Here is a 14,348-nt window from a genome sequence, read left to right as displayed (position 1 = left end):
TGCCGATAGTGGGATTCGAACCTACTATCTGCCGGATGCAAGCTCACAGCCGCGCGCCTCTACGCGCACGGCCAACTCGCCCGGTATGCTGAAGTTTAGGAGATTCTTTGACTTCCCTATTGTACTGGGTACACCACCAAGTTATACAGATGAGGCAAAGAACTCTCAGAAACTTCTGCAGTGAAATGTTACCATGGCCACAGCTAACATTAGATAGCCAAGAAAATTCAATCTCTTTTTCCAAATTCCCTGCTAGAGTTTTAATTAATTCTGCCATCTTTTGATCTGCATCAAGTATTTTCCCAACAAAAGTCATGCCCCAAGCAACAGTAGAAATGAGACTTTCCAACGAATATGTCAAACGTCTTTGATTGGGGCCCTCTCAAGAGTCAATGACATCATGCAGAAAAGTATCTGTGTCAGCACAACACAAAACAGACCTGCAACTCTTGCAGGGACCAAGGCTTGGAAGTAGGTATATTGTTGTCTTTAGGCACATCAGGTTCATGACTACCACAGAGGAACTGTCGTAAATTGGACAGAAGCTCTGCATCATTGTTTATGCAATTGGAACCATGCAGGATGTCTCCAAAGGCCAGACCATTGATGATGCAGGTCTTCAGTGCATCTACAAACTGCCACATTGTGGGATGATCACTGCAACCACAATGTGATCGAATTAACCCAAACACATTTTCAAGACCATCCTGATTAAGATACCTGAGCTACAAATAGCAAACCTCAGCAGCCAGGTTCTCACAGGTGCGTTGAAAGACTTGATATTTGTCCATAAAAGCTTCATAGCATTAATGGATATAATTTAAGCAAGCTGGAAGGGCATTTTCTTCTCTTTTGGAGACTGACCTACAGCACTGGAAGGATTTAAAAAATGCAAAGATTCCAAACTTTTTAAGGCTTCTTCCCACATCTTCCAAAGTGGACTGTTACCTCCCAACCGCACTTTGAGTGGAGCTCCGTCCGTAAGTAAGTAAAAAATAAACCAAGTCAGTAATATGTGACAAATATTAGTAACTTTCTGTTACCTAGGTGTACTTGCTCATTTCTGTTATAAGAAATATGCTACAATTGTACTCACTCATCCATTGAAGGAGTCCATTAAGTCGTCAAAAAGTTTGCAGTATTCTGAGGTCGAAAGGCCACCCGATGGCAAGAGGCCTGAAACAAATAATAATATAATGAATGAAACTAGACATTAAATATTAATTGTTAGGAATAATTTTCTATAACCTGTACATTTAAAATTCCATAAGAAATAGATCCTAACCTAATCGAAATCAACTTTCAACCTATTAGGTCGTGTTACATATGTTCAGTATGTGTTGAAGAGGTGTTAAGTACAGAACAAAAATGGCCAACTGGGCACCAGTGGGATCTAAAACAACAACCTCCCTATTTCGCATTGGTTGCTCTACCAATTGAGCTATGGTGGCCTAGGCCATCTTTGTTCTCTTGGAAAGGATCTAAGCTACAGGTCTGGCACTACTGCCATCACACTGTAGAGTGGGTTTAAGTTGCCTGTTGAGGGCCAAGTTAATGAATAATGGCCTAGGCCACCATAGCTCAATTGGTAGAGCAACTGACGTGAAATCAGGAGGTTGTAGGTTCGGATCCCACTGGTGTCCAGTTGGCCATTTTTTTCCGTACTTAACATCTCTTTAACGCGTACTGAATGTACATAACACGACCTAATAGGTTGAAAGTCGATTTCAATTACAATGCGGTCATGAAAATTCAATATTTACAGAAGCTAACCTGTTCGAACTCCATTTCGCAAGGCTCCAGCGACAGAGTTACTGAGGACACGGGCAGCAATGCTGGTGTTCATCTTGGCATGGGAATCAGGTGCTATGTGTGTATCAGTCAGTTTCTTGAGTATATGAATTCAAAATTTCTTGTCATCCTCATATACTGCCTCTGTGTGCTTCCAGCTTGCCACAACTTCAAACTGCAAACTGGTAGTTGTGACAACAAATTTTGCATCATATCTCAAAAGACTGTTCTGAGCACTCTTAAAGAGATGGGGAGGGTGAAGAATGGTGACAGTGCTCCTGCCTGAGAAGGAGAAAACCAGATCATCAGTTGATGAAAACTTCCTTCCAGTAAGCTCATTCATTGCTGCTCTGTTGCTGGAACCAAGATCACTCTCCGTGGCCATGACATTAGTTCCAGCATCAAAACAAGCACCGAGTACCTCTAGGATGAGCTTGCTTAGGTACACCAATGACATCCCACTGTTACTGAAGTAAAAAGCAATGGGCTGCTTCCACTTCCGTACCAGTCCACGAAGCATGAACACCAGGTGTCCACGATCCTCCAAACCATCAATGCAATCAAATTTCTAATTGTAACACAGGCCCTCTCTCAGTGACATCTTGTCAAAGATGAGGTAGCACAGTCTGTCATGATCCGACATTTCCTTGAGTGAATGCTTGAGTGTGGTGAAGATGGCATCATTGATCCCAGCAGTGAAGGGCACAGAATTATTCAAGGATTGCAGTGTCATTTTATAACTTTACTCAGGACTGCGTAACATTTTTGGCTCCTCTTGTAAATAGACAGCGCTAAGATCTTCTCTTCTACGGTCCCCATGGTCTCTTCTTCGAGCAACGTAATTGTGACGTGAAAATAGTAGCTGCGGAAGTACACATATGCCTCCATAAAAATCGCTTACTCTTAGAAAAGGAAATATCTCTCAGCTCCTTTTTCTTAGCCCAATACTCGTTTGCAACCAAAAGAAGGCCTTGTCTCTCATCTGACCATAATTCAAAAGATTCCCCATTAAAGGAGTTAACTCTGCCTTAGTACGCATCTTCAGCAGAGACAAGATCAACTTCTTCCTTTTTCTCTTTCCTGAGCCAGTTGATAATGAGGTACTTCCTGCATCAGTATCATTAATAACTGAATCAGTAACAGAAGAGGCTACACATGAAGGCTCGGAAGATTCCTCAAGTGGTAGGCATCCTAGACTTGTATCGTAGATATCTGGGATTGCAGGACCAAAGGTAAGGTGAGATACACAGCAGGGTGTGGAAGTTGAGGTGCTGGGCAGAGAAGGATGGATCTCAAGATTGCCTGAATACTGGCGGACCAAACTTGTCCTCGAACACTCCCGACACTAAAAGCCATACGCCATTTCATTTTTTAGTTAGTTGCGACACCATTTTACTTTGACTTTTTCCTGTCTGGAACAGCCTGACATGGCATAAATGGTGGGAAGCATAAAATGTTGCAAATGTAAATTTGTTAATACATTGCGAGTGTAGGGCATCTGAGGAAATCAACAAAAAAATGTTGTAAACATTGGGAGTATGTAAAATGTGGGAACCTAAAAGTGGGGGTAATACTGTATTTCATTACTGAGAGCAGCATTAAAGAGCATGTGAATTTGAGTAAAGAGAGTGAATAAAGCTGGAGAATTGGTATATAGAATATAATTATATTTCATCTTAGGAGATTGCAAAGGGGAAGGAAAGGTACTAAATTGACTGAAGAGGCTATTAGTAACTTTCAACTATAGCTTCACCTCAGCCACTTTTCTGCTTCCTAGTGAATGATATATCACTATCAGGACCAGTTTTCAGGTTACTCAGCCATTATCCATGCTTCATAAATTAGTATATATCTCTACAGGAACTCACGAGCCATAATCACCGAGCAAGTGGCTGAGGGTCACGTAGCTATCAGCTTACATTCGAGCCCTGTGGTTTCCCATTTTAACACCAGGAACATGCTGGGGCTGTACCTCGCTTCCTCCCCACTCCTAGCCCTTTCCTATTGTACCAGGAAGACATAGGCCCTGGCACATACGAGTTATAAATCTTTATTTATGAACGAACGGCTAAGTCCCGATACACGAACAGCTGTGCGAAAGAATGTTCTTGTTCTCACTGCACTGCGTGCGGAAGACCACAGGAGTGAAGCAAGGTCAAGTGACGTCAGCACTGCCTGTAGCTTCCCTCCCCTCAGAATCCTCTCAAAAGTATTTTTTGAACTTTTTAACGCCTGGATCAATTAACATGAGACCAACACTAAATTGTAGCCAATATTCTGAAAGTAAATCCCTGCATATTTGAGATCAATTGGTCCAATGGTTTCCAAGATATAACAAGTTAAAGTTTGGAAAGTATTATCACCCCTTCATCACCTGATTCCGAGCGCTGCTCGCAGCCAGGTATAAATAGGTCATTGAACTGAGTGTATAGTCAGTGTGTTCTGTGATTATGACAGAAGGACAGTATGCTCCGTCGCGATCCGCGAGGACGTAGAAGTCACACTCGAACACTTTGAAATTGTGTGAAGACGTCGCAAGTAAAGTTTCTGTGGCGTCGCGACGAAGGAAATATTCTAAGATTTTCTCTGACTAAATCGTCGTTATAGAATATTTAGGAATGTGCTGACCGAGTGAAGTGTAATAGAAATTGTGAATTGAAGTACCAAGTATTTCATTTATCAGTAAACGATATTGTGGACTTTGTCATTTTCACGTAATTCTGAACTTTATCATTGACTGTGACAGAATTCTAAGACATTGCATGTGATAAACTAAACTTCTAATTTGTGACCATTTTAATGATTCTGAGGCACATTTCTCCTACACTAGTACAATTGTGAACTGTGTGAGACACTTTTCCACTAAACATTCAACAAATAGCTAGGCTAAAAGTGACTACTTTTTCGTGCATTTACTCGAACTTTTGATCTCTACTACAAGAAACTCACAGAATATTAAGAACTTTTTATGACAATATTAAGTCGTACGGACTTGTGTTGTGCAAATTCAGTTATAAAATCTTCTTAATCTATGAACAGTATTATTCCAGAGACTGTTGTAGAGGCTGTTGTTAATGACATTTTTTCCAGTGTTTTATGGACTGTGATAATTATTCTATGGTCGAACTTCAGATATAATCAGTGATTTATGAACTATGACAGTGTTAAATTCTAATTCCGTAAACTGTGTGTGTGTAAAAACTGTGTTTGCCGTGTTGAAAACGATCGTAAGTCCTTACCTCGTTAACCTGACTTACAAATCATACTGTAGTATAGACTGTGGTATTCTAAGTCACATATTCAACACCGTAAAACTAATGTGACTTGTGTCGGTGTGAAATCTTGGCGATAATCAAAAGCTCTATAGTGCCAATTGAACTTTCCGTGTTCCGACATTATCTCTAATAGAACAATGGAAATCTTGGCAAAGTGTTGTGAGATTCTGCTGCATCGAACATCGTTTCCAACGTGGGATTAACGTGGTTTCTTCGATCATGGTACCCATCGAGGGACGTCGATGAGGGATATTAACGTGGTATCTTCACCGAACGGACTTGTCGCGCGGCTAGTGCTGAGTTCGAGCCTTGGCTGCACGCTGCAGAATGTTCCAGACACCAAGCTGCAGGACAGCACAACACCAACACTTATAAGCAGATTCCAGGTGATCTTCTCATATTTTGAGTGAGTAATCCCACTGACTGACTTTTAACAAAGCACTCAGTTAATCATAGTGCTCCAACAACAGTAAAGTGCTTCGTGTGAATTTCAGCTTGCTATTTAAAATAATTCAGGAAAGTTTCATGTCTTACTTTTGAACTGTAAATTCCTTTTAAAAATCATTTTGAAGTAATTTCACGTAGATGAACTCTTGGGTTTGCAAGTGCACTATTTTATTTTCTCAACTTAGATGAACTGTAGGAGTATACAGCAAGTTATTAAATATTTTTATTTGAACTATCAACTTATTCATGAAAGTGTGTGTTAATATTATTTTCAAAAATACTAGAAAAACTGTAGGTTTGCATTACAAGTGATGGACTTAATGAAATTCAATGTGCAAAGTGTTATTTTGGTATTTAAATCCATTGCAAAGATATTAGATGAACTGTAGGGTGCTTATAATCTCCAAAATAGTGGTATTTATTTTGGACATTTTTAATCAAGTGGATGTCTCTGAATACAACAGCATTGATATTTCATTTTGCATTTTTGGAAATATTGACTTGAAAATTTGAGTTTGAAGTTTCAACTGCAGGGTGATTTTCATGAAATTTTTTTAAATAAACATTATCAAAAGATTCTACCATCTACTATTCGCCCTGCGATACTATCCATCTCTGTACCTGCTCCAATAAGAAACCGAACACTTCCTGAGATCCTTCCCATGCTCTGGCCCCATAATTATTTCCTGGTACACTATCCATGCCTTGTGGGGGGGGGGGGTAATTCTGTTCATTGTCTTTGGTCAAGGCTGTATGATATGTATTAGGTAAGTAACATGTATTTCAAATATTATTGTAACATTTCAGGAATTGGAATATCTTTGGTTTTTTTGTAGTACATTCAAAACTCCATGTAATAATTTGGATTACAGTAAACAAATATGCTCTCCCCAGTTGGTGGTCATCCGTGACTGGAAGAGAAGTGTATTTATTCACTCATTCATTCAACTTTTGTTGTGCTCTAGATGGCTCTGTTGCTTCTATTGGTGTGGGGTCTGCTGCAGCTTTGATACTAGCTTTGGTCTGCGTTTTTGGAATGGTTCTGGCAGCCCGTCGGAATAGAAGGCAGCGACGACGGATAGCTAGGGAACAGGTTAGAGTGACTTTTTGAAAAGTATTATTATTTATTTCAGTTAATTCCAAACCTATTGGCTCATACAGAGGAACTATAGAAATGTGTACAACCAAATACATTTTGACTGGCACTAAACTGTACCCAACAGTACCAGGGAAACTGGAACTGTAAAATGATGAAGACTAAATATACACAATTCCAATATAATCAGTCCTCTACTGGAAATCTCAGGTTCGCTATGTGAATTGAAATCATTATCATCTGACCAGACATTGGTAAAATATAGTTCATCACCATCATCATCACGATGTCCACCTTTGTAGCATAAAAGTAAGCACTATTAGCCGCCATCCTCAGGACCCATTTAGAAGTACCCACCATGTCCGCCTCCATAGCATAACGGTTAGCACTATTAGCTGCCGTCCTCGGGGGGTATGAGTTTGATTCCCGGTACTGCCAGAAATTTAAGAATGGCAGGAGGTCTGGTGTGTGGTTAAAATGGTACATGCAGCTTGCCTCCAATGGGGGTGTGCCTGAAAAGAGCTGCACCACCTCGAATGAGGACACGAGTTTACTATACTCATTATCATCAACCTCCCTTTTCCAGCTCCTGCCAGGTCTGGACATTAATGGCTTCTCCCCATCTTCCTCTATCCAATCACCATTACTGCTTATTAACTATGTTGAGATGTTGTCTTATGTGTTTTTGGTCTTCTGACATTTGAAGGTTTTCCAATTTCTTATCTAATATGCTTTGTTTGGTGACATGTAGCAGAAAAGGGGTCTACTCTAATGGTGCTACCGAGCTTGATAGCTGCAGTTGCTTAAGTGCGGCGAGTATCCAGTATTTGGGAGATCGTGGGTTCGAACCCCACTGTCGGCAGCCCTGAAAATGTTTTTCCGTGGTTTCCCATTTTCACACCAGGCAAATGCTGGGGCTGTACCTTAATTAAAGCCACGGCTGCTTCCTTCCCACTCCTAGCCCTTCCCTGTCCCATCGTCGCCATAAGATGTATCTGTGTCGGTGCGACGTAAAGCAACTTGCAAAAAAAAAAAATCTAATGGTGCTAGGTGATCATGGGTACTTATACATGGGTTTCATACAATCTGTTATTTAAAAAAAAAAAAGGATTTCTTTCTTTGGAGGAATTTAATCTCCTCTCTAAACCAAATTTTATCTGTTTTCAGTTGAGTGTTGTGTATCCGTATTGTGTTCCTATGGGTTCTCCTTGTGATAAGAAATAGGAAAACCTTCAACTGTCAAAAGAACAAAAAACATAAACTTCTTTCTTGTGGAAACACCCAGTTACCTCCATCCACATGTGGTCTTATGTTAAACCCAGAAAAAATCCAAGCCATCATCCTTAGATATCTGTAGTTACTTGTTAAGTCCAATCAACGTGAGATTCCATCTGTAATGTTATGTAATACTAACATACCATTCATACCATCAGTAAAAGACTTAGAATTTACATTCATTGATAACATGTCATGGATAATGCATGTTACAAATATCACTCAGAAAACATTCTCTGCATTGCACATGTTGCACAGGTATAAATACTTATTTTATGAAAACTTAAAAATAATGCTGTTAAAAGCATTTTGACTATTGTGATGCAATTTATAGAGAAGCTGGTCACAAGTTATTGAGCAAATTGCAATGTGGTCAAAATGCATGTGTTTCTAAACATGTAATTACTTCATACAACCACCTATATTTGCCCATACTAGAAATCCATTGCACTGTGCATACCTTGTGCAATCTCCATAAAGACCTTCATTCTTCAGAGCCATAATACCTTACTTCATATTTCAAATACCTCTCATCCTATTACAGCCTTAACACTAGATCTACTAATAATTCCATCCCTGCTTTATCTACCCACAGAACTGCCATTTACAATAATTCATTCACAGTACTCACCTGCCATGAGTGGAAACTCCTTCGTGAAAGTATCAGATGGATAAGTGCTATTCGCACTTTCAAAGAAGCTCTTTGGAGACATTTTATGCACCAATAAGGATCCTATACAAACTTGGTGCAGCTACTCACAACCATTCTATTTTCACAGATGCCTTGGTAGAAGATTAATTTAAAATTCTTAATCCTTTTTTTTAATCAAATGTTAGTAAATTTCATGTACTACCTATTTTCTTTTTTACATATAGTTTATTAATCTTAAGCAATGTTTCTTCTTTCACGACTGTTTTACTATACATATGTTAATACGTATTCAGCCATCATATTGTACATATGTTTAATTCTGTGCCTGGTAGATCGAAGAGAAGGCCTGAATGCCTTAATCTTGCCAGGGAAAATAAATGAACACTCACTCACTCACTCACTCAGTACAGATTTGTTTTTATTATGCTGTTCTTATCAAGTCCAACCACCTCAGCCAGGGTCTACCTCTTTTTCTTCTGCCTTCAATGTTTGCCTCGATCATGTGCTTTGGTATCCTTCCATCTTCCGTTCTTGTAATGTGTCCAAACTTTTTCAGTTTCTTTCTTTCCATTTTGCTGGAAAGCTTTTCCATCCTGATTTCCTTCCTGATATCCTCATTTGTTAATTTGTCCTTTCTTGTCTTTCCTATCAGATTGCATTCATCAACCTGCTCTGACATTTGCTCATGGTTGAATTCAGTCCATGCTGTTAATGGTATTTTAAACTTATGGGCCTACAAGGGCAGGAGAAGGGTAGCACCTAACTACTACAAATGAGAATCCAAATATCTGCTAAAATAAAGGTTTATTACCTCTTGGTGACAATTGAAAATGAAACAAGACAAACCAAATGAATACATAATGAAAAATATAATCATGATGCAAAGCAATATTTGATCCGGAAGTTTATCGAAGAAACATTTTTGTAAATTATGTTGTCAAGGATGAGACGGAATATTAATATTTAAACAACAAGCATCATCATCATTATCATCAGAGCAATAACAATCACATAACGCTTGACATTTACCTGTACTTTGTTAATTTGAAAATGTGCATATGACAACAAAAGATTTGGTCTTCATGTTTGCAATATCTTGTTACAATAACATTAAATAAAAGGGAAACAATTAAAACAAAGTAGAACACAGTAAACCTTCATTCCACTTTATCACTCACTCAGTGGTGAAGGTGATTACAATAAAAATATTTTTTTCTGTGTATGTAAACAAAAACGTTATAAATTTTTGTTTTGTTTTTACCTGGCAACTAAGTAAGGATCTCACAGATGCCGCAAGCAAGGTGTTTGGGTGCATCAGATTCACTGACCTCCACTTGTTAGCTGTCTTACTGACAAGATGGCTTGTGTTTGCAAACAAAGCAATGTTGATGGAAACATTTATTGTGAACTTATGAAGAACTGATCTTCATGTGTATCTTTTCATGTAGCACTTTTGTAAAGAATATTAATTTTCTTGTAAAGCAATTATTATGTGTTGTGTAATTATTATTGCCCTAGACATGACAACCTTTTGGGATTTTGCCATTTCAAAGAAAACAATGACAAATTCTTTACAGTTTGCAGAGACTTCGTTCCGGTGTCTTCAGTACAGAAACATGTCTGTCCATGACTAAGACTCCTCTAACAATGACAGTTTGAACTTGAAAATACTTGACCGTTGGTCTATTGTAAGTGATTCTCTTGTTCGTCATTAAATGGCTCACTGAGTGCTAGCCTTCTGAGTGGGAAGTGACAATGCCATCTTAGCTCAAAGTAAGATGTTTCATGTTCAATACATCGGAATAGACAGCAGGGTCATCATACTAATAAAGAATTATGGGAGGAGGAATATAAATATAAAATGAAATGCAACAAATGAAAGACAAGGACAGGAGAGTAGAATAGAGATGATGAAGAAAAGAAAAGAAAAGTGATTAAAAAAGGAAAAAATTGTGTAGTCATCGGGGAAAGAATTGCGAAGATCTTCTGCAAACACAAAGTTTGGCAACATTACAAAAATTGGTTACCGTTTAGGTAAAAACGAGGACAAATTTCCCCCATTATTACACCCTGGGGTGTACAAAATTCCCTGTACTTGCAGCAAGGTATACATTGGCCAAACATGCTGGTCCATTGGTACTCACATCAAGGAAACTGTCTCAACTAGTTAGACAAATCAGTAATAGCTGATGGGCCATGATGTCATGTTCCAGGATGTTCGAGCTCTTTCCCACACAAAGCACTGCAAGTCTAGGATCATATGAGAAATGGTAGAAATACATAAAAATCAACAAGGAATCTGGCTATCAATTAAACAATACATGGTTGCCAATCATTAAAGATTTATACTGGTCCCTGTCTTTCATTGTCACTACTGTGTTTCTTTTTTTTTTTTTTTTTTTTTTTTTTTTTCAAATTCATACTCTCCTCATTACTAGATGGTTCACTTGCGTGTTTTCTCATCACCTGTGTGCACCTGTTACTGAATTCATTCTTTTTTTTTTTTTTTTTTTTACTCTAGTCTTTTGAATATATTTGTACTGTGTCCCTTTTTAAAAATTATTGTTTGCTTCAGTCTGTCAAAACTAACGTATGAATAAATAGTTTCTAAATGTATTTATTCACAAATTACTTTTGACAGACTGAATAACCCAACAATAAACTGAGTTAAACTGAAAAGAAATGGCTTCAAATATCACAAACTAAGTCCTTTTCTCTCTCTTCCTATACAATGAGCCATCTGGTGATGAATAAATAATAACAACAACAACGTTATTTGCTTTACGTTCCACTAACTACTTTTACGATTTTTGGAGACACTGAGGTGCCGGAATTTAGTCCCGCAGGAGTTCTTTTACGTGCCATTAAATCTACCGACATGAGGCTGTCATATTTGAGCACCTTCAAATACCACCGGACTGAGCCAGGATCGAACCTGCCAAGTTGGGGTCAGAAGGCCAGCGCTTCAACTGTCTGAGCCACTCAGCCTGGCTGATGATGAATGAGAGTATGGGCAGTTCCCAACTTCAGGCTTCTCTGTGTGATAAACTATTAATTTGTACTAAGGTGTAATGAGTTGAATCAGTGTAAAATTCAACGACGAATATGTCTTTAAAATTACACACATTGAATTACAATCACTCTGTCTAAACTAAAAGAACATATCTAAATTAGTATAAGAACAGAGAGTTTACAATAAGTGACTACTGTATTATGCAAAATTGTTTATTGGTAGATGCACTGGGACATTCATTTTCACACTTTCCCAACATGAGTATCTCAGCTTTGAATCCTGACTATTTCTGCCATGGGACCCTCATCGGCAGTAATGTTTGGTGGTAGGATGGTGGATGTCCTCAACTAGGGCTTCAGTGCTGCTCCGCTGACATCATATCAGCTTGCAAGTTGGTGTTGTAAAGGGGAAAGAATAGAGTAAAAATAATCAGTGCTAAGATCATAGCTACTTCAAAACTTTTTCACCGTAAATGGAAAGTGGAAGTGTATGAGCAAACTTGCTCCAACATTTTAAGTTAGACTGATCAAGTGCTATAGCACCTTATCATGAGTAATATTGATGCTATTGTTGCAGGAGGAAGCAGCCTCTGAGGAGGTAGAGATGATGCCAGTATGAAAGTAACAGGAGACTTATCCTGTGAACCAGGAGTGATATGGTAATGACCTTGAACACTTTTTGTGAGGGATGAAAAGATATGTAGCTACTGATATTTATTAATAAACATTTCTGACTGGAGCTTTATCTTCCTTTATTGTGATTTATAAATGATGATTTAATGCTTGAGGTGTTACACATGGTCCTTTTGAGTGGATAGAGAAAGGTTTTATTTCATATTATCTCCATCTCCTCCTCATATCTCCCAATGAACTCATCCACTGTTTGCAGCTATGATTGTTGTAAGTTTATCTTGTCTTGTTGAAGCTCCAGATGCAATTGTTTACCAACTTGGTCGTTTCCACTTTGTGCAGTTCTTTTCAGAGTTGTCGTTATTCAGCGATTCAGTTTATTCCAGAGTGATGTCTTCTTGGAGTAGTGGAATATTCTTAGCTATATGCAATTTGTTTCAGTGTTAGTCTAAAAATGAACACTGAAGAAGAGGAACAAATCTGTAGGTTACTAGAGGGTGTAGAAAAGGATTTCCCATCCACTGCAAGTGAGTGAGAAGAGGTATTCACAAGTAGTTGCTTTTGGATTAAGATGGATGTGATGGAGACAGTGACTTATTACTTATGATCTGGACTCAGATGAAACATTCTGCTCAGACCTGATGGCTCCTGTGTATCAAATTTGCAATAACTACTGTATATCAAAAATATCTCATTTAGAAACCTGGTTGAAAAGACTGTGCGTGTGCCAACATGTGATCCCTCAGGGGATCAAGTGTTGTAGCTCCTTGTCATAAATATTACTAATGCTATTCTTGCAGCAGGAAGCTGCCCCTGAGGAGGTGGAGATAATGCCAGTATAAAAGTGCTTTTATAGAATGTCTCATGGTGTAAATTGGATTATATATAAACATGTTTTAAATTACAATTGCTTCTTATACTCATAGTTATACAGTACTATTTGTCAAGGAAAGCTTTATATTTCCAAATATCTTCTTTCTAATGAGGTATTCAACAATTAGGCTTTGATAATTTCCCTGTATTTTTGCATCTTCTTCCAGTGTATATCTTTTCTCTGCTCTGTCCAGGGGGTACCTTTCTTCTTCAGAGGTTTTACCTGAAAACCACAGACTTTCTTCATGTTCTGTCTCACAGTCTTGTCTGATTTGTAAGTTCCTCAGCCCCAATTATTTCATGTCTTTCTCAGTCTCTGTCAGTCATGTAATATGGACATTGTTGTTTTGTCAGAAGGTGAACAGATGGTTGGTCAGTCTGTTGGGAGACAGTCTTGCTACATGACCATAGAAGGCCTTCAGTCCATTGCTAGGTTTAATTGGTCTAGACTAAGACAAGATCGTCCCAATAAAACAAAAATTAACTTCTTATTAAATTACAACACAGCCCTAAAATAAATTGGTTGAATGCTTGTCATAGATGCTAAAAATGGTTTGGTGAAATGGTTCCCCAATGGTATATTTTTGACAGATATTTTATGTAGGCAAATATGCTACCAAAGTGCAGTTTGCCTGGGTCACAAGAAGGAAGGGCTGGATTCTGGATGTAAGTGTGCGTCTAGTGAGTGTATTCCACAGATTTCAACGTTGAAAAGTTATTTAATGAAACTCAATCAAGCTCTTTACCAGCATTCTTACCATCCAAACAGCACTCCACTTTAATAGTGATTCTCATCTTCAAGCTAACTTCAAGGAAGCGATGTTACTATAGAATATTTAAGCCATCCCAAAACCATATAAGCTAAATGTGTGAGATTTCCCACTAATGTAAAAAGAAATGTTTAAATGTTATGATCCAATAGACTACAATTGCCATTCCAGCATCGGCATTATGCATGTTGATATTTTGTATTATCCCCATACGACGTGGACATGAGTAGGACGTTCCATTGAAGCTTTATGACGGGATCAGCAAGTTCATTTTCAAATTGTACCATATGTTGTATATATTAGTGTAAATTGTGTAAAAAAAATATATAGTTTTTAAGAATAGTTCTACACAAGTTAATCTCCTAATAGACTGTAAAAATAAATGTACAGATGTTTTAAATCCCACTCGTATCATGCCGTTCTCATTACCAGCACATGAGAATTGACAGTTAATATATTTCCATTGGATGTGAACTTATGTTGGATGTCATATTTGAACTTTTAAACAAGACCAGCTTGTTCACTTC

At 38.2% G+C, this 14,348-nt stretch overlaps 1 protein-coding gene across 3 annotated transcripts in view; it reads left to right on the top strand.

Moving 5' to 3' along the window:
- Positions 1-12,287, top strand: part of LOC136857901 (uncharacterized) — a 79,334-nt gene extending 67,047 nt beyond the window's left edge. For all 3 annotated transcript variants that reach the window (XM_068225338.1, XM_068225337.1, XM_067136955.2), the window contains 2 exons: positions 6,479-6,606; positions 12,126-12,287. In XM_068225338.1, the coding sequence (XP_068081439.1) occupies positions 6,479-6,606; positions 12,126-12,167 (170 nt within the window). In that variant the 3' untranslated portion in view covers positions 12,168-12,287. The remainder of the gene's footprint in view (positions 1-6,478; positions 6,607-12,125) is intronic.
- The last annotated feature ends 2,061 nt before the right edge of the window (positions 12,288-14,348 follow it).

This window comes from Anabrus simplex, chromosome 1 (assembly GCF_040414725.1).
Source record: "Anabrus simplex isolate iqAnaSimp1 chromosome 1, ASM4041472v1, whole genome shotgun sequence".
Classification (NCBI taxonomy): domain Eukaryota; kingdom Metazoa; phylum Arthropoda; class Insecta; order Orthoptera; family Tettigoniidae; genus Anabrus; species Anabrus simplex.
This window is presented reverse-complemented; position numbering and strand designations above follow the sequence as displayed.